At 40.8% G+C, this 25,556-nt stretch overlaps 1 protein-coding gene across 2 annotated transcripts in view; it reads right to left on the bottom strand.

Moving 5' to 3' along the window:
* The window catches only part of TAFA1 (TAFA chemokine like family member 1), a 342,760-nt gene extending 328,421 nt beyond the window's left edge, over positions 1-14,339 (bottom strand). For both annotated transcript variants that reach the window (XM_077822208.1, XM_077822209.1), the window contains exon 1: positions 14,222-14,339. In XM_077822208.1, coding sequence (XP_077678334.1) covers positions 14,222-14,339 — 118 coding nt within the window. The remainder of the gene's footprint in view (positions 1-14,221) is intronic.
* Positions 14,340-25,556: the final 11,217 nt, after the last annotated feature.

Raw genomic sequence — 25,556 nt, 5'->3', positions numbered from 1 at the left:
CATTCTGATTCTAGAATCAACTGTTAGTGTTGAAAAGCTTCTGAATAGAAAAGCTGGTTGATTTGTGTATGTGTGTGCATGATGAAAAATAGCTGTTTAGTCACATTCATGGTGCTTTTCACTATAACTTACTTACCCAATACACCCTCACCCAAATCCTTAACTGGTATAAATCAGCCTAGCTCCATTGAAGCCGGGCTGTTTTACCCCACCTTTCTCCTTTGTGATTTTTTGCTTCTGTCAAATATATGGTGGGGAACCTCACTTGTTCATAGAACTGATCTCAGTTGCACCTGTAAATATAAAGTAATGGCACTGAAGTAAGAAACAGTGAAGCAACTCTTAAGATTTTAAAAAATACAGAATCAGACTATTAGATTTAAGAGGTACAGGTAAAAATATATTGTAATAATACTTGTTATATTTTTATCACCCTGTATCCCATTTACCAAAGAATGCCATTCCCCCATCTGGTTTTTCTACCAGTACATTCCACAAGATATGTAATCTACAAAAATAGATACAGATTTTCTTAGTTTAATCATATTCTTTTAAAAATAAACAAATACATCAGTGGAACTTTCTTTGCTAAATAAACTATCCTTAGTTGCTTCCAACTTAATTAAATGCAATTAACTCTTGTTTGTTTTGGCAACCAATTAATGTCATGATCAAATATAAATAGACTCTGCAAGAAAAGATTATAATTAATAAATCCTTTACAATACTGTAAAATTACACTGAAGCTTTGCTTGCCAGAAATACTTAACTGCATTTTTGAAGTGTATTAATGAGGACACTAAAAAAGATAATAAAGTTTTATCAACGTGTATGCAGCTATTTTACTGTGGTTCTTGCCCTCTCTCAATCTGATCTATATAGCTTTCAGGCTGACAGTATTATTTAGACTTCATGAAATAGTAAGACCAGATTTCCTTCTTTCTGATCAATGCATTTGTTACAACATTTTAAAATATTTAAAGCCAAAGTTGCTATTCACATAACTTCATTGATTTAAACAGGGTTACGGCAGCAGAGATTTTTGCCCATGGTGTTTATTTCATTGGCTGATAGAAAAAATATCTGAGAAATAATATCCAACGTGTAATATTACAAGAAAGCAAAGGCTATGTCTTCATATGAATGACATGACTCCATACCAATGGGAACTTTGGGTTCTCAAGAAGTGCTGGATAAGCTTATTGAATCAGAGAGTCATAGAACTGGAAGGGACCTCAAGAGGTCATCTAGTCCAGTCCCCTGCACTCAAGGCAGGACTAAGTATTATCTAGACCACATCTGACAGGTGTTTGTCCAACCTGCTCTTAAAAATCCCCAATGATGGAGACTCTACAACCTCCCTAGGCAATTTATTCCAGTGCTTAACCACTCTGACCGTTAGGAAGCTTTTCCAAATGTCCAACCTAAACAGCCCTTGCTGCAATTTAAGCCCATTGCTTCTTGTCCTATCCTCAGAGGTTAAGAAGAACAATTTTATATTTATATTTTTACCCATGTTTTAATAGCAATGTTAATATGCAGAGATATAAGGATTTTCAATCACTGTGTTTTCTAACAATAGAGTACACTATTCAGCCAGTGGTTAAGTGCAGTCTGTTATGTACACACACACACCCCTACACACCTTAAAAAGTAGTTGAAAGCAGTGAAAGAAAAATCTTTGAGACAGGTTTTCAAAACAGCTCAGCAACCACAATTCTTAATGGGAGTTACTGGCTGTGCCTTCCATTTTTAAAGGCAGCCTTACATTCACAAACATTCTTCATGGCCCAAATCCACCCATACAGTACACACTCCAAATACGAGTCATCTCAGTGGGGCCACTGTAGTAGACGGAAGCCTAGCCTTTCCAGTCCATAGATCCTCCATGCCTTGCGGTCTCTTTGGACATATGCAGTGAGCCATGCTGTGCAAGCCATGTGCTGCCCCATTCTCTGATCTCAGTATCATAGTGCCTTGTGGGAGCTGCTCAATACCTTGCGGGTTTGGGCTTTAAGATTTGACCTGAGCACCCATAACAACTATGGACTTCAATGGGAATTGCAGGCACTCTGGATGTTTCCAAAGATAAACATTTTAAGATCTGTTCCTGTAAGTCCTGACTTGCACAAGTAGTCCTTCTTCACATGAGTCATTCCATTGCCCTGAATGGGACGAAGCATATGAGCAAGGGTTTGCAGGACTGGGCCCTTCCATTTCCGCCACCAGGCTGCTCTCCAGGTTATTCTAATGCAAAGTGTGTCTCTTTCTTCCACTGAAGTAAAGGAAGAATTGCAGCTGAACAGCTGTAAGATATGAACATACAATTGCTATTGATTATGACAAGCCAGAAACCTCGGCCCGCATCCTGCACCAGCTGAAATGAAGAGTTTTCCTGTCCTTTTGACAGGAGCAGGACTGGGTTCTTAAACTAACAGAGGAAATGAGGATGCTACCCATTTGGAACATTCTGCAAGATGCACAGAGATAGATGCCAGAAAATCATCTTATTAACAGGGCCTAATAATATGAGTCACAAATTTATATGCGGTACTTTGGAACTTCATTCATTTTAACTTACACCCTAATTCCCCACTGTGCATCCTCGACTGAGACTAACACGTCTGGACTGGAGCTGTGCTGCAGCCCCACTGGTAGCTGCCGAAAGCCCAGTGGAAAGGAGTCCCCAGTGCCTGCCCAGTGCTAAAATAAGTTTTGCTCAGAAGAACAGTTCTGTTTAGAACACTGGAGAACAGTGGAAAAGCTGAATCCCACATGGAAAATAAATCATGCCCATTGTAAAGGTTTGATTTCACAACAGAGAGAAAAGGAAAACATGCAAAACGAAATGTAAAAGATTACAGGAGAGCAAGACTAAAACAAAAGGGTGAGATCACTTGCGTCTTAAGAGGAAATGCACTTGATATTACCTTTTCAAATACAAATCAGTGTTGAACTTAAATAGGGCAATAATTAAAGGCAGGTTTCTGATGTTATCCGCAGAAACCAATCAATGTAGAAATAATGTATATTGCTTTTGGGGTTTATATTTGTGTCTAATTTTTCTTGGGGCTTAGCCATCACAGTATGAATCCCCACAGTCTTGCAATATTGTGACAGCAAGATACAAGCATTACTGAGCATTGAAAGGTCCCCTTGTGACTCACATCGCAACCCCCTACCCTCTCCCCCAGGCTGCTCTCAAGCAGAGACTGAGTTTTGACACATGGGTGTGGGAAGAGAAGATATCCAGCAGAGATTCAATCCCTCATGCTGCTGAGTGCTGATGTGAGGCAAAGCACAAGTGCTGGGTATTTGCTTTTTGTTCAGCATCTCCAAAGAATGGCTTCTGTGACATATAGAGAAAGATGCAGAGTGCCCAATGACAGAGAGCAAGCCACTGTGTCCTCGCTCAACTGAGCGCTGGGGAGAGTGAAAGTGGGCACATCAGGAGGTGGGGACAAAGTGTGGTCAAGGCACCGGGGTTTATGTGCAACTCCCGTGCATCCAAAAGGAATGTGTAACAGCTAGTATCAAGATACTCCTGTTATCACCCAGGAGTTCTTTCACACAGTGTGTATGGAAGGGCTGATCTTAGGAGATACAGAAATGCTTCCAACAGTTCCTTTGAAACAGTATCTCTCACAGCCAGCTGCTCAGTGCCTCCTGGCACAAGCTGGGCCCTCTGTTCTTGGCAGCCCATCAGACTGCAGCACACATACTCCCCCTCCATTTAATTCACCTTACTGGATCACAAGTAACAAACCACCACATTCAGCGGCATGACTTTTGGCTGGCTCCACACACCTGCAGCACAGAGATGCTAGGCAGATACCTGAGGCAGGATGAGGAGCTGCAATGCTGAGTAACTGGCATGACCCTTGCTAATGCCTAGCTGTACGTAGATGGAGAAATTCTGTAGGCCGTTTGACTCCCTACCAAGCATTAGTTTTTCTGTGGCAATAGCCCATCCCCTTTGTCCACTGTACATGGGGCACATGAGATGGAGATGGATCAAGCATTCTGGCCAAAGCATTCTCCTCAGCTTCTTCAGCCAGAAAGCTCTACATCTGCAGTATCTGTTTAAACCAGTGATTTGCAGGGCAGCCTTTGTAAAATTCTTGCTCTACTACATAAGGTGATAAAGCATCAGAGCTCTAGCTGAACTGGTCTCCATTAGATATTTTTACTTGGAATTAATTGATCAGGGAGTGTCCTGACTAGCATTTACAAATGTGTTAATTACTTTGAGTTTATTGACAGCCAATTAATTCAAGGGTTAAAAAAGTCTAGCGTAGACATACCCATTAAAAGGTATAGTGTTGCAATAGTCCCTTTGATGCTGGAACTCTTGAAGGGCAGACCCCATCTCCTTCAATTGATGAAAGCCATAAAATGCAATTACAGAAACTTTATAGGCACTTACACCATCCTAAACAATTACTGCATGTGAGCTACGGACCATAAAGATGGTAGACGGTACAAAATAATGTGTATGGAAAATACAAATACCAATTACTGCATGTGAGCTATGGATCATAAAGATGGTAGACGGTACACTATACATAAGAACATAAGAACGGCCATATTGGGTCAGACCAAAGGTCCATCTAGCCCAGTATCGTGTCTTCTGACAGTGTCCAATGCCCGGTGTCCCAAAGGGAATGAACAGGACAGGTAATCATCAAGTGATCCATCCCCTGTTGCCCATTCCCAGCTTTTGGCAAACAGAAGCTAGGGACACCATCCCTGTCCATCTTGGCTCATAGCCATTGGTGGACCTATCCTCCACAAACTTCTCTAATTCTTTTTTGAACCTTGTTACAGTCTTGGCCTTCACAACATCCTTTGGCAAGGAGTTCCACAGTTTGACTGTCCATTGTGTGAAAAAATACTTCCCTTTGTTTGTTTTAAACCTATTGCCTATTAATTTCATTTGATGACCCTTAGTCCTTGTGTTATGAGAAGGAGTAAATATCACTTCCTTATTTACTTTCTCCACACTAGTCATGATTTTATAGACCTCTATCATATCTCCCCTTAGTCATCAAGCTGAAAAGTCCCAGTCTTATTAATCTCTCCTCATATGGCAACCATTCCAAACCCCTAATCATTTTTGCTACTGTTTTCTGAACCTTTTCCAATATATCTCTTTTGAGATGGGGCAACCACATCTGCACACAGTATTCAAGATGTGGGCATACCATGGATTTATATAGAGGCAATATGATATTTTCTGTCTTATCTATCTCTTTCTTAATGAGTCCCAACATTTTGTTCACTTTTTTGACTGTCACTGCACATTGAGGGGATGTTTTCAGAGAACTATCCACAATGACTCCAAGATCTCTTTCTTGAGTGGTAACAGCTAATTTAGACCCCATCATTTTATATGGAGAGTTGGGATTATGTTTTCCAACGTGCATTAGTTTGCATTTATCAACATTGAATTTCATCTGCCATTTTGTTGCAGTTTTGAGAGATCCTTCTGTAGTTCTCTACAGTCTGCCTGGGACTTAACTATCTTGAGTAGTTTTGTACCATCTGCAAATTTTGCCACCTCTCTGTTTACCCCTTTTTCCAGATCATTTATGAATATGTTGAACAGCTCTGGACCCAGTACAGACCCCTGAGAGACCCCATTATTTACCTCTCTCCATTCTGAAAACTGACCATTTATTCCTACCCTTTGTTTTCTATCTTTTAACCAGTTACTGATCCATGAGAGAACCTTCCCTCTTATCCCATGACTGCTTACTTTGCTTAAGAGCCTTTGGTGAGGGATCTTGTCAAAGGCTTTCTGAAAATCTAAGTACACTATATTCACTGGATCCCCCTTGCCCACATGCTTGTTGACCCCCTCAAAGAATTCTAGCAGATTGGTGAGGCATGATTTCCCTTTACAAAAGCCATGTTGACTCTTCCCCAAAAAATTATGTTCATCTGTGTGTCTGACAGTTTTGTTCTTTACTATAGTTTCAACCAGTTTGCTTTGTACTGAAGTCAGCCTTACTGGCCTGTAATTACCAGGATCACCTCTGGAGCCCTTTTTAAAAACTGGCATCACATTAGCTATCCTCCAGTCATTTGGTACAGAAGCTGACTTAAATGATAGGTTACAGACTGCAGTTAGTAATTCTCCAATTTCACATTTGCATTCCTTCAGAACTCTTGGGTGAATACCAGCTGGTCCTGGTGACTTATTACTATTTAGTTTATCAATTTGTTACAAAACCTCCTCTAATGACACCTCAGTCTGGGACAGTTCATCAGATTTGTCACCTAAAAAGAATGGCTTAGGTTTGGGAATACAAACAAATATCAATTACTGCATGTGAGATATGGATCATAAAGATGGTTGACAGTACACTATACAAAAGAGTGTGTGGGGAAGATATAATTACCCATCAACTTACTGCAGGTTAACACAGACAAGATGAGAATCTGGCCCGTGACTTGATATTCTATAACCAGTGGATCATGTATGCAATCTGACAATGGTTAGGCAGATGGTGAGTTGTGATTACTGCTCTTGATTAGCTCAGAATTCATAGAATCAAAGAATCATAGAATATCAGCGTTGGAAGGGACCTCAGGATTGCACACATCCAATTATTATTGTTACCCCATCTTACCCCATCCCAGCCTGCTTGTTTGTTTCATCCACCTCTTATGTCTTGTCTTTTGGATTATAAGCATTTTGGGGCAAGGAGTGCCAGCTACTATATGATAATCTAGTACAATGAGGCTCCAAGATGGTTGGACTCTGGGCACTGCCACAATATAAAATAATAAATAATACATTGCAAATCTGCTAGGCGGAGGCAGGATGTAAAGCTGAACACCAGTAAAGAATAAATCACCTGGTGTGTTGCCCTGAGGTAAAGGCATGTGGCAAGCACAGGGGGGTCTTGGTCCTGGACTGGAACTTCTAGGCTCTGCAATAATTCAAATAACAAATAAGACATCTACAGTGTTCCCCTACCAAACTAGGTCCATAGCCATGTGTTGAAATATTGCACAAAAGACAAAAAGAAAAGGAGTACTTGTGGCACCTTAGAGACTAACCAATTTATTTGAGCATGAGCTTTCGTGAGCTACAGCTCACTTCATCGGATGCATACCGTGGAAACTGCAGCAGACTTTATATATACACAGAGAATATGAAACAATACCTCCTCCCACCCCACTGTCCTGCTGGTAATAGCTTATCTAAAGTGATCATCAGGTTGGGCCATTTCCAGCACAAATCCAGGTTTTCTCACCCTCCACCCCCCCCCCACAAATTCACTCTCCTGCTGGTGATAGCCCATCCAAAGTGACAACTGTTTACACAATGTGCATGATAATCACTTTGGATGAGCTATTACCAGCAGGATAGTGAGTTTGTGTGTGTGGTTTTTGGGAGGGGGGTGAGAGAACCTGGATTTGTGCAGGAAATGGCCCAACTTGATTATCATGCACATTGTGTAGAGAGTTATCACTTTGGATGGGCTATCACCAAAGGGTGGGAGGAGGTATTGTTTCATATTCTCTGTGTATATATAAAGTCTGCTGCAGTTTCCACGGTATGCATCCGATGAAGTGAGCTGTAGCTCACGAAAGCTCATGCTCAAATAAATTGGTTAGTCTCTAAGGTGCCACAAGTACTCCTTTTCTTTTTACGAATACAGACTAACACGGCTGTTACTCTGAAACCGCACAAAAGACAGACCATGATCTAATTTCAGAACCCATGATGGTATCTTCTCAAAGTAGCATGGATGAGCCATTAGAAATGTTAATTAACACTGCTAGCAAAACGGGGTTAAAGAATAAAGTTTCTGGAGATTCTCCAGTGAGCAAATCATTTCTCATTCTTGCCTTAGCAAAATTAAAAGACAATAGTAGAAGATGACAACACCCTCTGCACCTCTGGCAGGTTGGGGGGTGGAGTAGGGATGGAGCAGCCGCTGCATTCCCAGGTGCAAGGATTGCAGTTCTGCACAATCCTTTTGCAGGTCACACAAGGAGGGTACAATGGCTTTTTACATCCTCTGCACTGCTGTAAATGGAAGGGCCAGGGCCACACTTAGCTGCAGAAATATGGGGAAGGTCCAAAGCATAGTACTTAATGCATCAGGACAACAATATTTTAGTAGAAGTTCCTAATAGCAACCTGCTTCTTAAAGTTAAGAAGGAAGTTACCAGATCTGAGAACAGCTTTCCCGTGTCCAAACTTGTCTCATTAACTTTACAACTCCAGTACACAGAATGTAGCTCCAAAAAGCTGATAGTTATTTACCATATCACAAAAGACATAAATAGGGAGATTTCTCAGTACCACAGAGCATGTTGTTCTGTCTTCAATTAGGGCCTTTTTAGGCCTGGCCCATGTCATCTTTTGGAGGTTTAATTCCTTGGATTTTTGTAAGCAATCTGTCATTACATCTTCTTAGGACATCCACTGCCCCAGACAAGCAAATCACAAGAGCACAACTCAGTATATAGTCCTGCCTGATACACCCTAGCTATTCACATTCCCCAGTCCAAAACTGTTTGTGCTATTTATAGCACGGCTCCTACACACACAACATCAATGCTGTTTTGCATGCAAGGAGGTGTAACAACATTACATTGCTCTGTATTATCACTCTTAACTCAGCAGCTGACAGTTTACATATCTGCAGACACAGACTTAGGAAGATATTAAAAGATATATTGTACCTATAGCCAGTTCATTGATTATAGTATATCAAGTTCTGGACCAGATTCTGATCTTGTTTATGTCTGTGTTAACCTGGAGTAAGTTCATTGGTTTCAGGGCATTTACTCCATATTTACAATGTAAACAAGATCAAAATCTGATCCTATGTCTTTTTTGGTTCTGTGTTAAGATAAATTATCAAGTGATATTGGCAATTACTTTTGTGGTCACTTGACCTTTACCCTTGATGTGCGTTAAGAAGTTAGATGGTGGTGAGCATATTGTACTGTGAATGCCAGGGTACATGTTTTTTTTTCTTTTCTCTCGTTCTCTAGTACAGTACCAGTATGGATTCTGATTGGCTTGAATACAATAACTAATAATTTTCCATATACATCTTCAAACCTGCTCCTATCAACATCAACAGCAAAAATCCCATTGGATTAGATCACTGATTCTCAATCATCCTGCAAGATAGGCAAGGAAATATTATATTCATATTTTTATTGAGGAATCAGACACAGAGAAGCTAAGTGCAACATTTTTACAAGATGTCATAAACTGGATATCAGCATTGGAGCCGCCCCAAATGAGTACAATTTTTGAAGATTTGGACCTAAGTGGCTTCCCTAAGGCTTCCCAAGTAAGTGGCAGAGTCAAGATTAAAACTAAAGTCCCTTGCTCACAGCCATAGATCAAGTCCTTGTAAGACGCTGCCTTTCTTTTATGAAACAAGCTCAGAGAACTCCTCGATTCTTGTTTGGTCTGAGTTTCTATAAGATTGCTTTGGCGTAGTGATTTTTTTTCTCTTAGTATTTATGGGCAAACTCTTCTCAAGATGATTTTTGATTCGTGTAAGATCTGCTGCTGCCACAATAAATAAAACTATGGATAGCTTAGTATTTAGTTGGTGTACGTATGACCTAAAGTCCTGGTTTTAACATTTATATAACTGTGTCGTTTGATGCATTTCTGTTACAGTACAAAGTAACACATGAAACACTGCCAAGAGAGAAAAAAAAGTGGAAGAAACTACTCAGCACTTTCTTGGCATACTGCCTTGAGAAACGCAACCACAATTTCACTGATACAAGCCAAACCAGCTCAGGCGGATACAACCATCTTTCCCTCTCTGAATAGGCCTTTTTTTTTTAATTAACATCTTTGCAAACGTCAACCATGTTACAGTATCTCTATGTTTCTAGCCCGCATCTTTATACTTTACAAAATTCACGTAGGACCAACTTGGCATCCTGAATGTTTAACAAATTATTCTACATGGGCTAAAACGTGTCATGTCCAGGTGATGGTAACTTGCAATTTTTGTGTTTATTTTTTTTTTAACTTCAAGGTCTAACCATGGTATTTTCCATTTACATTTAATGCTAATTCATAGAATATTCATAGAATATCAGGGTTGGAAGGGACCTCAGGAGATCATCGAGTCCAACCCCCTGCTCAAAGCAGGACCAATCCCCAATTTTTGCCCCAGATCCCTAAATGGCCCCCTCAAGGATTGAACTCACAACCCTGGGTTTGGCCTTAAGGTTCTTTCCTGAATTGAAATATAATCTCTTGTACATAATAAAACAATGAGAGATCATTTTGTATATTTGTGACACTGATGCAAATATCAAATTTATTTGCATCCTTAAGACTCAGAAATGCTTTGTTGATACTTTAGTGTCTTGCCAAACCTTAATGTCGACTTCCTACTTCTGGAGAACTGAGTCAATATTCGCAAAAAGAAAAGGAGTACTTGTTGCACCTTAGAGACTAACCAATTTATTTGAGCATAAGCTTTTGTGAAGAGAGCTGTAGCTCATGAAAGCTTATGCTCAAATAAATTGGTTAGTCTCTAAGGTGCCACAAGTACTCCTGTTCTTTTTGTGAATACGGACTAACACGGCTGCTACTCTGAAATGAGTCAATATTGTCAATCAGATTATCAATGGGCAATCACTGGCACTCAGCTACCTCTTTAAATCACAACCTGTCCAGTCTAATCCCAAGGCCAATTCAACAGCCATACAACTGTATGTATGCTGGAGTTTAAAATGGCCAATGTGGAATTGTTCTCATTGTGTTTTATTAACTCCAAACCAAACTAAGTACTCAGAGAACATTGATTGCTTCTTCCTAAAGTTATATCCTATGCATGTTTTCATGCGTACTTTGTATAATATAATTTTCTTGAAAATGAAATATATTTATATAAGGATCTGCAGAAGACAATATTACCTAAAGAGAATTGTATGGCATTGGAGCTATGCAAGTTTACACCAAATGAAGACTTTGTCCTTTGAGTATTAGTCAAGAAGAAGGAAAAAACTCCATGCACACACTCAACCTATTTCATTTTAAAAGAACATTCACCAATACATGCCTTACTAAGACATAATTATATGCATTCAAACCTTTGGGTTAATGTGACAAGGGAGACAACAGTCCATGTACGTGTGTAATATCGTACATTCAATTTTATACCCATAGTAATATTGAATATATCCTGTATGTGCCCTTCAGCTACTATTTCACAGAAAATGAAGCTACAGTCACTTAAAAATTCTGTCACATAAAATGGTTTGCGATTTATTTGCAATTTTGTATCTTCTGTCACGTCATCTATAGCTTACCAAAATGATGAATTATAGAAATATAGCCTGCAGTGAAATGAAAATTTAAACTTGTGTGTTCGCATGTATAATGTCCAAAAGTTTATCTGAAAACATTAGAACATAAGAACAGCCACACTGGGTCAGACCAAAGGTCCATCTATCCCAGATTCCTGTCTTCTGACAGTGGCTAATGCCAGGTGCCCCAGAGGGAATGAACAGAACAGGTAATCATCAAGTGATCCATCCCCTGTTGCCCATTCCCAGCTTCTGGCAAAAACTTACAATGTTTAAGAAAGTTTTAGAAAAAAAGGACTACTATACTTGATAAAGTCACCTTTCAGTGTCTCATGCCAGAAATCCATAGTGTTTCATTACTGAATTAATCTTCATATTAGAAATAGATTCTCTCAATACATATATCCATTCAGTTACATTCAAGTTTATTAGGTTCAATCCACTAAATCAGAATTTGTTTTTTTAACACTGCATGTACTTGTATTTAATGGATACTCTTGTATTTATCAAGTACAAGAGGCACAAGGCAGAAAGGAATCTGTCTCTTTTAATTACCCTAGTCTATACTAAAGTAGTCCTACCATTGAGTTTTTAATTGTTCGGAATGTCTCTTAAATTAAGTATCAAACTAATATCCATGTAATCCCACAAAATGAGAAAAAGTATGCTGAACCTGCTATTGACTATAGCTATTTTTGCCATGACTCAAAATTTCATATACACAAATATTAAATTACTGAAATTGTGCATTGGTTCATCTGCATCATTTGTATTAATCCTTATTTGGCTGAATATTTTAATCTTACTTATACAGTGACTAACAAACACATTCCTAATATTATAAATAGGAACTGCTTAGAGACTATAGTTGAATACATTAAATCAGTCAGTTTCCTAGTTAACATATTTCCATCCCTTTTATGTACAAACCTATTGCATTCAGTAAGCAGATTGCAAATTCATGGCCTTATAAAAACATTGTGCTGATTTCATGTTCTGACAATAGAAATTGTCTAAAATCTCTGTTTCCTCTAAAGGACCCTCCCTAGCTGGTACTTTCCAGGTGCAAAGCAATCTGAATCAGAGGTGAACACCATGTCAAATTCCACTCATCTGTCAATGTACTGGATTATTTCTTGAGAGACTGAAATTGGCTGCCTGGGATCAGAACACCATCAATCTTACTCATGCAGGGTGCGGAGTAGCTGCCTGAGAAAGGCTCGCAAGAGGAAACTCTCTGAGGTTCCTAAGCAGGTGATGAGGCAGCTGTAAAACCTTCACTATATCTGTATCACAGCTCTGAGTGAAAGATTTGTCATTTTCCACATTTCCCCAATACTTGGTATGCATTCAGTGTCTGACTGTTCTTGCTTCATAAAAGAAGTGATTTTTCAAGCTTAGGCAAATGTGGCAAAGCTCTGGATCTGCCAGGCTCTCATTTTTTCTCATAATGTCGCTTGTTTCAACAGACTTTACAAAATGAGATTACATTTTCCTTTTACCTATTTATGCAAGTAGTTTGTTTGTTTGTTTGTTTGTTTAGCCAGGGGACAGTCTCAGATCACCAATGGTGATTTCGCCGTTGTGTTTTAATGGGCATTTCTCTGTGTATTCCAAAAAAGAACATCCAAAACGGGATGTATTCTCTAACTTCAAAATGCCGGTACTAAAGCCAATACAAAACACATAATAGTTGTTCATTAGATAAAGCCTGTGAGTCAAATTTTTAGAACCATTCCTCTCCAGGCTATGATTATATTTATTTTATATTATGTTATTGAGAGAGAAGACACGAAGATACCCCCAAAACACTCTATCACTTTTGGGCAGCGAAAACAATTGGAAAAAAAACTTTTCAGCACATTAGACCCACTAAAGATTAAGGGCAATTTTTTTCAAATGTGCCTAAGTGATTTAGGAGGCTAAGCCCTATCACTTTTGAAAATGTTAGCCTTATTCTAATTCTGCTTTGATCTACCTGCTTCTACAAATTAAATAATGTGTAATTACCAGCTAATATTCTCTGTTTCATCTCTAATTCTCTTGGGAAGAACTTTCAGTCCTTTCCTTGGGTTCAGAGTATGTGAAATTACAACACAAGGCTCTCTCATTTCTAACTTATTGGTAATAATGAGCTTTAATATGCCATTTCTTCAACATTTTTCATATGATACATGATTCACAAAGTAATTACAGCTGAAAATTAACACCAACAATTTCTGTTTGAAGAATGTCAAAGTAATGAAAATATTTATACACAGTCTCCATTCCACACACAAAGAAACTAAAACCTGCTCTCAGCAACACTCATCTAACCCCACTGAAACCCAGGCCTGAATTCTACTCAGAGTTGCACCTTTGCAAACTCATGGCTTGCCATCAGTAAGATTAAAACTTCTAGGCCAAATTCTGCTCTCATATAGACCCATCCTATCCCACTGACCTCAGGAAGAGTGAAAAGGCTCAACTATTATCAGAGTTTCACTCATATCATTGTAAGCGTACAATTTGTGCCCAGATTGACAGAGGTACAGCAAATAAAGTTACACAAAGCTCTGCCACCAGGATTTCTTCTGGGGAACAAAACTTACTCTGTTATTACACAGGAAAAAAAATAAAGAGAACAGAGAAATTAAATTCTTATCTAAAATAGGCTTTCAGTGATCATCCTCCTGAGTTGAGAAGCTGTTAGAAAAGGATGCTAACAGGAGGCATATTCCAATACCAAACAGCCATACATTAGGCTGATCAGAAAGATTCTCTGAGATACATAGACAAACAACTCATAAATGTTCAATAACAAACAGGGATGTTTATGTTTATTCAACCATTTATCAAGGCAGACAAGTGCACGGACAGAGTGCCTGTCATCTTACAACATCCTGTAGCTGATTGGTCCTACCTGGTCTGTGCAGGTGATGCTGCTGGAAAGTGTGATGAAGAGACCCCTGACAGAGCAGCATTGCACATGCACTTATCCACAAATACAGGACCCAAGACATTGTAGAGACCATCGCCATTCTCTAAATGAAATATTAGATAGGCGTTAGTACATATAGCCTGAGAGCACACACAGTATTTAGCAGTGATTACAACAGTATTTTTACCTTTACAGTATCTTTGTTTCTTTCTTCCCTCCCTCTTCTCCCCCTCCCCTTGCAGGCTGCAATGGTTATATGACAAAGGTCATGTCAAAAACAAGAAAAGTTGAGGTAAAGAGATGTCAGCATGGGAGACTTGGTAACTTTTATAATTCAGTGGCACAAATGAAACTATAATGATCCAAGTACTTGAAGAAAAACAACATAAATAGAAGCTAGGGAAATATTCCCACTCTGTGCTGCAATGTAATTTACCAGTTGGGGGAGAGGGAATTACAATACTATCCCCCCAAAAATGAGCTCCTCAGACAGTATCAAAACTATTTTAAATACATTACAGATAGTCATACAACATTATCAGATACCTGAGATGCATTTTAAGCATCCTCCAGCCCCAAGGCTGCAAGGCAAATACCTACCCAGTAGGTAACAGATTATTGTTTTTGACTTCTGTGCACATTAATTTTTAATTGCAATGAATGCTGTCTGCTAAACAAAGTAATTGTTTCTCAGAATTGTGTTCTAATCCCCAGATAAAAATCAGCTTCCTTTTGTTTGGCCTATGCTCATAAAGAACAATAGTAAGGGCAGACTGAATTTTATATGTAACAAATAGGAGGTTTGATCTTTTCATAAGGTAGAGTGTGTCAAAATTTAAAGACAAACTCTTGCTGAAAAGGAATGGTGTACTTCTTTCTCTGTCTCCCAATGCTGGCACACTTGACTACTTGAAATATTATATGTGGGTAGATATTTCCATCCATTTATTATTATACTAATTGGTTAAATTTTCTCAGACTTTGTGACTTTAATAGCTCCTTCTCAATACCTGCAAGGATTGTAGGATTTGCAAGGCTCAGCTATGCTACATATCATCCAGTTCCTTTAATAACACCTTCTGCTGCATTTCATATTGCCAAATTAATCAAACTTCAGACATTCTCCTTATTCAGCCAATGACATGATGCCACTTTCTATCTAATAATCCAATCAGCAGAACATCATGTTCACTGAGGATGGAAGACTTTAAAGCTAAAAATCTTTTCTTAACCCTGAACATTCTATGCATTTAGGAAAGATCGAGCCGACCAATGTAAAATCCAAAAAATGACCTATCAGCACAATTTCTTTATTGGGGAAATACACACTATTAAAAATCATAGCGATGCTTATGTGTCAATAAAATATATGCACAGATTATTTTTGTTATTTTAATAAATAAGCATGGTCTTTGAGGATTGTTTTAAAGATTAATGGAAGAAAATCCCGCAAATAAACTGACAAGTATAATTAACTGCAAAATAGCAAAACATTATTTTCCTCAGCACAAGGCTATTTGTTTCCCTGTTCTGTGTATCTGATGCACTATTCAGCATATAATTAGTTTTCCTTCCTACTGTTTACTTTTGTATACTTTTCCTCCTTTGTTTTTGGACTGAGTAATAGTGTAACATGGATTCTACCCCCTCCAAACAGATAGCTCACAATAGACCTCCCATGTCTTCAGAAATTAATGCTTTTTTTAGTCATTTCTGGTGCTCCCATGCTTTCATACAATGACATAAAAGGGAAAGGTGACTCTAACATGCATTGATATTTCAGGCATAAAGTGCTCTTATTTAACCTGAACTTTAACATCCTAGCCAAACCGTGAAGCAAAGCCAAACTTCTACAATCACCCAATAGCTCCTATTTCTTTTTTTAAAATGTGTCCAGGTGTCATATTCTTAACCACACTGAACAGATGACTTTGAAACCCCCCCACCCTCACCCCATGTTTTCACTCTTAGTCTGCTACATCTTTTCCATCCTTCCTCAAACTACATTATTTTAATTAACTTTATTCAAAGCCCCAACATTCCTTCCTTACTAGCATTTCATTTCTTCATGTACTTGTTAGTCAGCTCACTACAACTGCTGTCGAACACACTGTTTTTATGCAAAGAGAGCCTCTTGCTAATATATATATATATACACACACACACACAATAGTGAGTATTCCTCCAGTTATTGTCAGATGAGTTCAAGATCTGCTTTCTGAATCTTAAATCCTAAAGAAGCTCCTTACCTGAGTAATCCAGCCAAGAGCAGAGTACTCTATTAGTGTTCATTGGAAAGATCTAACACTTTTTAAAATCCATCTGTACCACAATAAGGAATTTTAAATAGCTTCCCAATAATCTTCTTTATCAGGATTAAAAAAAAAAATTCTCTTTTTCGTCACCAATCCTATTCCCAGAGTAAAGGAGACATCTGAGCTCTCAGACTGTGTTGTCAGAAAAGTGGCTAAGGTTTGAGGGGTGGAAACCTTGTCATTTTCACCTTTAAATCATCTCCTAACGTCACCTTCTGTTTGATGAGACCTTTGAAGTGATCTTGAGATAATTTGCAGCTTCCAGTGTACTTAAAGATGAGGATCAGTTTATGTTTAATGACAGAGCAGCCTCACTACAGTGCATTCAATGCAGAGTAAAGCAGCTGTATGTACAAAGCAGGATTGCTATACAATGCTGTAAGTACCGGTAGTCTATTTCAATACATCCCTGCTCTGTAAAGTATCACATGTCTTAAAGTGACATTACCTCTATTACAAGCTACAATGAATTGCTATACTAGCCCACGATCTATTAACAACTGGAGTAACATTTAAATGCCAGCACATCTGATATTTTTTTACATTATATATATATATATATATATATATATATATATATATATATATATATATATGCCCTCCTTGTGGTGAAAAGGAGTTTTTCTATATATATATAGAAACTATATATATATAAAAACTCCTTTTCACCACAAGGAGGGCATATTGAAAAGAAAAGAAAAGAAAAGGCAGAAAAGTGTGACACAAGAGGACTACCAGTGGATGTGGAAAGACAAAACACTTTACTTGCAGTAGCCAATGGAAAATTAGAGACCCTTTAATTGCATTTACTGACCCTTTACTCTCAGGGCTCATTCTTCCACAGATTTGCTAGAAACAATCCATAAAGTCAGTCCACAGATTTAAGGGAGTCTATTTAATTTCACAAGTTAGAAAGCAACATATATTTGTGATAATGTCTTTTTGGGGCTGGGGGGAAATACAAAGGGAGGGCGGAAAGGTGAAGAGTCCTATACACTTGGATAAGCTTTCCAAAAGCTTGTCCCAATACTAAGTAAAATAATCTCTTCTAACCCCCAATCATTTTTGAAGGTATCTCAGGATGCAATGGACAAAGAGTACCCTCCTTCAACATCCTACCAAATGCTTAAGCTTTGACATGACAAATTATTTATTACAGTCATTTATTTATTGCCCACATCTTAAGTGGCTGTTTACAGGAATGTACTGGTTTTTCCCGTCTTGAGCTATATGTAATTATTTTTTAAACAGCATTTTATATACTCACTACACCACTAAATACTACTTTGATAACATTAAGGCTCTGACTTAAGCCTACAAAAGAACCAAGTATATTGGAAGTTAAAGCTGAAACCTTCACTTTAAGTGCACAGTGCCTAAGTAAGACAATACATACAATAATATGTAAGAACACCTTCTTTGTAACACGATGTGTTTTAATAATTTCTGGCATAAAAAGATCCTACTTTCATTGCTTGCCAAATGCATACACAAAACAATAATAATAATTACCTGTACTATCAAAACACTTCCTTTCCAAACACTCAGAGTGCACCGCTTTCCTGGAGAGTCTTATTAAGAAGGTGCTTTGTGATTACTTGACTGATTTTAATGCCTCCTTTGGAGCCATTATATTTTATTGTGTAATACATATTAAGAGACTGGCCAGACAGACTGACAGAGCCATTACATTGATCTGTGACACAATGTGTCATAACTGCTCTTTGTTACAGCCCCGATATAATAATGCAACAGGGGCATTACTTGAACTGACAAAGAAGGGAATTCAAGAGTTTATATTTTCAGTGCTATCCTGAATTCACCACAATGTGGGTCACTGTTGCAGAACATACAGCTGAGCTATGCTTAGTACAAAACCCAGAATGGGAGAGGACAAACTTGCTATTATGACAACGTTGTGGTTCCACAACTCCAGGACTCTATGGGGACTGGCTTAGCCTCCTTAGGACTGCTCTAATTTACACTCAACTGCCTACAGCCCAGAGGGCCGTCTGGCAGCCAGAAATAATAGAAATGCAGAGCTGTTGCAGGCATATTCTTTTCCTGTAGCTGCTTGCACCCCATGGCAGAGACTGTGAGTGGACTGACACACTGAGGGAATCCCCAGGTGGCCAGATTGATTAGGTCTATGACCCCTTTGCATTAGTAGGGCCAAGACCCATGTTATTGCTTTGAGACCCTAAACATGCTCTAGGCACAATAGGGTGAGTAAATATTAACTCTGAGCTGGAGTTTCTCCAGTCTTTAATGTCATTAGCAAGTTGGTTTAATATTAAATTTCCTTTGTTGTTTCGCAGTGTGTTGGGTCAAATTCAATAGCGATGGAAACACTGGTGTAAGGGGTAAGGGTAGGGTAGTGTGCACCAGTTTGGCATTGAGCAGTGTACAAAATAAGTGTTACTTGCACAGCATTAGATGACTCAGCTGTTCAAAAACCATGAGGCAGGCCATCACAAATCATCAGATAGGCTTAAAAAAAGTTTAATGGGTTATTATGTTTGCCTATGTTTTCCAGTTACCAGTGCTCTGCTGCCATTAGGGCTAAAAACATATTTTCTAAGAAAAGAAAGCCGAGAGTCTCACATCACAACATGACTCCAGAAACTGGGGCTTTAAGAATACCAAATATCATGAGGCTCATGATGAGTTGTCAAGGCTGCTTATAAAGATGTGTGGCAGGAAAATAGCTGCCAGGAACATATAAGAAATCAGCCCTTTTCTTCCATCTCTTATACCTTCCTGGTAGTTGTTTTTCCTGCTACAATTCCTGTAGTGACCCACTTCTGCTTAAAAATTAAGCTACATGGTTCACCTACAGAATGCTGGGTCAGTGCAAGTTTCACGAGTTTTACCACTTACATCCATGGTACACCTGGGCCCGTCATTTACACTCCCACTAAATTTGGCCCTGAATTTTCCCAAGGACTCATTTATTATTTTTAGACAAACTTTTTTTAAAAAATAAATAGAGTCCTCTTGTTTGGCAATATAGTGGCAATATTCACTGCAATGGACACAGAACCATTACGTTTGTTTGTTTTTCAGTGAGAAGCTAACTCTGAATATTCATGCTTTTAAAGGTCTATGGTGTCTTTTAGATGTTTTCAGTAAAGGTATGTAATACTGTGCAGCTGTTCATCCTGATTTCCAGTTTAATGATGTTATTTCCCAGGACTTTCCTTAGGGTTTTAATAAAGCTGGCAGTGGCTCAGTGACAGGGGTCTCTCACTCCTATAACTGTCCTCACCCATTTACTCAGCTCCTGGGCGGGGTTTGGGGACCCAGGAGCATGTGCATGAAGACATTGCATGCAGTGGAAAAGAGGGAGGTATGTGGGAGCTACAAGAAGACAGGGGCATGGGGAGGTCAGGAAGGGTGGAGCGTCTCTGGGGAAAGCTGGTAGGGAAGGAGGTGTTTAGAGAACGTGGGGGGGTTAAAGTCCGCTGGGGGACTGTGTGGAGCAGCTGCTGTTGTTATTCAAGGGTGCTGGGTGTAGCTGGAAAGTTCAAAAGGTCACCCCTAATGCAGGGCTATCCTGCCGGCTATAGCTTTAGTTTGGGTGCCCATCGGCGGACGTAAGGAACCTGTTTAGCACAAGCTCTTCCCTGCCACAGTGTGTGAGCAATACAGGGCAGGCGGTGTTTGGGGGAGCCAAAAGGGAGACATGGGAGAAGCGATACTGGGAGAAGGGGAGCTGCAGGGGTGCCTGGAAGAGTGTTTGAACTGCCAGGAGAAGGGGTTCAGGAGGGAATTCCCAGAAAGGAGATCCTCTGGAGGCAGGAAGGGGTTGGGGGGTAAATAATCAGGCCACACACCTTAGCAGGGTAGGCGTGGGCAGATCAGTACAAGGTACACATTTATGTAAGATACAGTGTAACTGTCACCCTGCCAAGGGCTGCTAACTCGCAGCGCAAAGAGGCTAATGCCACCACAACCTCTAACAGCTGCCGCGATGGCACAGAATAAGCTCTTCAGAAACAGGGGATGTGTTGCTTTCATGAGGGGAGGGAATATTAAATAGCCTGCCCTTTTCATCTCTCCCCTGCCCTGGCTCCTGGCATCGCAGACAGGAACAGAGGAGTCCTTGGCAAATCCTGCCGTGGCATTCTCACACCTGCTTTGATGTCTTTTCTGCCAATTCCAACTTTCAATGGACCGACAAGGCGTGGGAAGGCTCCGCTTGTCTTGTTCCAGCCAGATACAGTGTCATCTTTCCCAGCTACTGACAACTGGCTCTGAGCACATTGCCTATCCAGTTTAGATGTCAGCAGCTTCTGGTGGGAGGGAGAAAGACTGGCCTGCAACCGTGAGCCCTCGTGTCAAATTCAGGGCTGCAAATTTAGGAGCGATAATAAAAGAGAGAAGAATATTATCTGTGTGAATGTTGAATGGCTGCTGCAATGCCATCAGCACAAGACTTACAGAAAAGTGAGCTGCCTCGCAAAAGGAATCCAAGAGGAGGGATCTGAGAGGTGCACAGGGTTGGGGGTCATGTCACCGAGCAGGTGAAATGGCAGCTCCAGCCAGAGAGGGGGGCAGAAGGGATCTAATCCCTACTGAGGGGTGGGATAAACACCTCTGTGACAGTCAAGGGTAGGTGGCTCTGCTGTCCCCCAGGGATGGCTTAAGACAGTTTTAAACACAGCAGGCATGTCAGGACATGTTTCCTCCTAGATTATTATGGTCTATGCCACAGCCTTGGGGATGGGGTGGGGAGGGGGAGCAGCAGCAACAAATATAGAGGGCTAAAAAGGCCTACAGGTTGCACAGTCAGGTGAGTCAGCCTCTGAAATGGTAGCTGAATCCTGGGGAGGGGCAGCACCTCACAGAGGAAGGGAAGAAGGTTCCAACTAAACCAGATCCAGCCAGCAAATCAAATCACATAGCCCAGAAACCCCACTGGAAGGGGTCACTCCACAGGCTCCTCTTTTATGTGCTTCTGTCTTCCCCCTCCATGTCCCTTTTCCCCGGCTGCGAGAGGGGAATTCCAAGGCGAAGATGGGTGCAGGCAGCCATTTTCCAGCTGTCTTTCATAGGGTCCTGAGGTCAGGGAAGGTTGGTGGGGAGGGTTAGGGAAAGTGCAGCCCACAGGCAGCAGAAGGTAGAAGACCCCAGTGCTGGGAGCTGCAAGAGAGGGCAGAGAGCATGAGAAGCCTACACCAAGGCCAAGTAAGTCCCCCTCCCCGATTAACGAGGAGGGGAACTAAAGGCAGGATTGAAACATTTTAGAAAAAAACATGCCCGTCAGCCTATGCCATTGGGTGGGATTTCTCATAGCGCAGAGGAAACCAATTATAGGCAGAGTTTCCTGAGAGCTGTGGGAAAACCCCATCCATCTTAAGGCTGATTAGTTCCTAGGAGGGATTCCAGCAGAAGGTCCACATAATTGAGCAGAGTTAAAGGTGGGGATAGGCTGTCCGTGGCCACCATCCCATCCCCTCAAAGAGGGCCAGAGAGACGTGACCCTCAGGGGGGAGAAGCTAGAGCTGAGTAGGAGGTTGGGGAGGGCAGGGTGATGTAGATGCCATGCTCTCAGCTGCTTCACGTGGGATGTTTTTCCATGGATATGGGGAGGGAGTCTCTGATTTCTCCCTGGCGAGTGGCAGCAGGTGTGTGGGACCATACCCACACATACATACCTGTTCCCCATACCCTCCTGGTTTCTGAGGTTTATGTGGGATGGGGTACGCAAGGATAACTTGGGCTGCTGGGGGAACCAGTAGGGACCAGGATATTGGTAGGAGTCAGGGGTACTGGGAGAGGGCAGGAACTGGCGATGGAGCAAGTCCATCCCTCATCCCATTAGTTTTCTTCTCTACCAGACCCTGGCCCCCTGTTTGTTCCCCTCCCTAGCAGCTGCTGGGACCTGTGCCTCACTGAGAGTTCCATGCTGGCCTGGCACCGGAGGGTGAGCAGAAAGCAAGGAGCAAATCCTATCTGCTACAGCATCCCCCGTGAAGACATGGCCACTGCCCCCGGTCCACAGCCCCACTGATTATGCAAGACCTCAGACGGGATGCAGGCAGACATCTGAGGGCTGCCAAAGATCAGAGCATCACAGGAGAGGGAGATGCCCGATGATGGCAGCGCTAGGTTTCCTCAGGCTGGTAGCAGAGGCCGAACTGTTCCAAAAGCAAATTTTAAAGAGGGGCCTTCTAGATAAATAACTATTAAATTCACTTGTATAATCGCTTCTTCACCTTGGTTCTGCTGCCTAAGTAAGGAGGACAGCCTCATGATAAAGGCCTGAACTCCATGTGATAATTGCACCTGCAGTTACATAAGTGCCCATACCACAGATTCTTGCTTTGTATGTACATTTCTGTTCATTTCATATGCAGAGCAGGCTGACAAAAGCACCCACACATGGTCCTCTGGCCTCCACTTTCTGAAAGTTAGGGCCCGAATATAGATTTAATCAACAGGGGAGGGATTCAAGGACCAAAATATAGAGGGAGGAGAGGGGATTCTGAAACATAACCAATTCAAACGCAAGGCCCCAAAATATCACACATCTCCTTATAACTCAGTAACACATAACCTACACAGTGGTGTCATTTCCAAGAACACCCACATTGTGTGGTAATGTTTGTGCAAAGAAGTTTGACTCATTTTCTTTTTAAAAAGTGTGCATCTTTAATTCGCTAGCAGTTTATTTTTCCACCGTTGGAGACACCGACTGCATTTTAATTAGCGTGTTAAGATTTCCTCTGGAAAGTATGCACAGCCTCAAACATTTGAAGACAGCAATCTACACTCTGTGAAAGATATTTCTGTTTTCCCATATTTATGTATCTATTTATACTTAAGAGGGAATGTAATTGGCTTACTCCTTTAGAATTGCACAAGTCCCTGCTGCCTGGTCTGGCTTAAAATCACATTATCCTGACTTTACTAGCCAAGTTTCTCTAAGATGTCCTCTTCAGTAAATTTCTAAATATCCCTTGCAGGCATGACAGTTGTGCCCAAAATCCATTCTTGCAAGCTCTGTTTCATTTGTGTTTCTAAGAGTAACAAACTGACCACCCACGGACAGACCAGAGATAGTTAAATCCTCTTAAGAATATCCTTTCATACCGACTTTTAGAGAAAAAAATCCCAAATGTGTGTTGTCTGCTGCTTGCCTTGCTGTGCCCCTGCTGATCCATTCATTTTATTCCTCTGTTCTTTCAGGGTCCTAGATCTCTGGGGTTTTGCTTTTAGTGTAGCCTTGTCATGAGTATCTCCCAGTTCATCAGAAAAGGCCACTCCCCTCCCTTACCCTCATAATACCATGAATTCAAATGCCAGGAAACTGATCAGAAGCCACATCAACCTCCTGTTATTCTTCATTTACTCCAATAACTTTGAGCTTTTGGGGAAAGTTCAACTTTCTCTTCTCCTCCCCTGCGGTATTGTGGGTTCTGAGATGAAGCATACAGTGCCCAAGCAAAAAATGCATGTGCACCCTCTCTTCCTAGCCCACTCTGCCATGGTTGTAGGAAGCAATGGCTGCCCCCACCTTCAGTTGCTGGTGGGAAAGGCTTGTGGTCTGCCATGCTGGCCTCTATGAATGGGGACGCACAATAGGTCTGCCTTGTCTTCTGAGATCTTCATGGGGCATATCCCTTCAACATACCTTAACCTTTCCAGTTGTGTTCCCACCACGTCTCTCTGGTATGCCCGCCCCTTATCTCCATTCCCCTCCCTCACTTGCCTTTCCCTTCTTGTGCAAAGTCTCCCTCCATCATTTTTTCCTCTCCTACAAGGTGCTTCGCTACCCGAAATCCCCCTTCATTTATAGTGTCATTTTCTGCTCCTCCCCCTTACTGTTAATTCTCTACTCTCCTTCCCATCTGGTCTCATTTCCCGTTCTGATACTCATCATGGGGTCTCCTCAGGGCAGGACACTGCCTGCCTCCCACAAGTGAAAACCATCAGAGAGAGCAGTGGAAGATGCCAGACCTGGCTGCTCAGAGGTAGAGGAGGCAGTGGACAGAACTCCCAATTTAGCAAAGATTTGGCTTTGTTCTGAACTGGAACAAAACCCAAAACTTTCTAAGTTCTCTGTGAAGAAAAAAAAAATTTAAGAGCCAATTGAAATGTCTCGTTTCAACAAAGACTTACCAAAATCTTTCAATTCCAACTTTTTTTTTTTACATTTTATAATATAATACAACATTTAAAACATTTCAAAATGAAGTAATTTAAAAATAAAAGCATTCTATCCCCAAAGTGTCAAAACAAGCTGTTTTGACATTGTTGGAACTTTTTTCTGAAACAAACTTTTGCAATGTTGCAAAGCATTTCAGTTTCGGTGGAACTGCATTATTTTGGCCAGAGTGTGATTCTGCTAGAGTTTTTCTCTCTAGCTTTGATCTGGGGGACATGGATTCTGCTGGAATTACTGCTTCTGCTGGTCAGAAGCAAGAGCTGCAACCAAAAAAGTTTGTTTTTCAACCCCAGTTCTTTAGAATATAGGTAGGGGCCCAGGATGTAGCCCAAAATCTTAGTGTTGTTGGCACACAAGTCCTGCCCCTCCCTGCCCTCTCTTACTCCAGCAATTTCCCCTCTAGCCTCAATCCCACTGTTTTGTGTCATAGAGAGGCATGCCCTGTCTCTGGAGTGGCAAAGCAGCATGTGTCACACAGACCTGCAGATTGAAGGATGCAGAGCAGAAGCAAGTGGACATAAAGGGAAACCACTTCCCACAAAAGCTGAAGGTCTTGCCTACACAGTTTTTGGTACCACTTAAACTATATTGGTTTAGAAATATTACCCACACATATATACCCCCGTGACAATTTTAAAGGATTCTGGGCCCACCCAGGACTAGGTGATGGCATGTGGTATTCCCTGGGGGAAAAGAAAGGCCCAGCTTCCTTTTAGTAGATGGACTCTGCTAGTTGTGTGGAATACAACCAGAAAGCATACCAGGCCGTGCAACAGCTGCTTCTAGGTAGCTATAGTATTTGTAATGCAGTTACCGGCCTGGGATCTCA

The sequence above is a fragment of the Eretmochelys imbricata genome, chromosome 7 (genome assembly GCF_965152235.1).
Source record: "Eretmochelys imbricata isolate rEreImb1 chromosome 7, rEreImb1.hap1, whole genome shotgun sequence".
Classification (NCBI taxonomy): domain Eukaryota; kingdom Metazoa; phylum Chordata; order Testudines; family Cheloniidae; genus Eretmochelys; species Eretmochelys imbricata.
The sequence above is the reverse complement of the archived record's forward strand: the minus strand, read 5'-3'. Positions and strand labels throughout refer to the sequence as shown.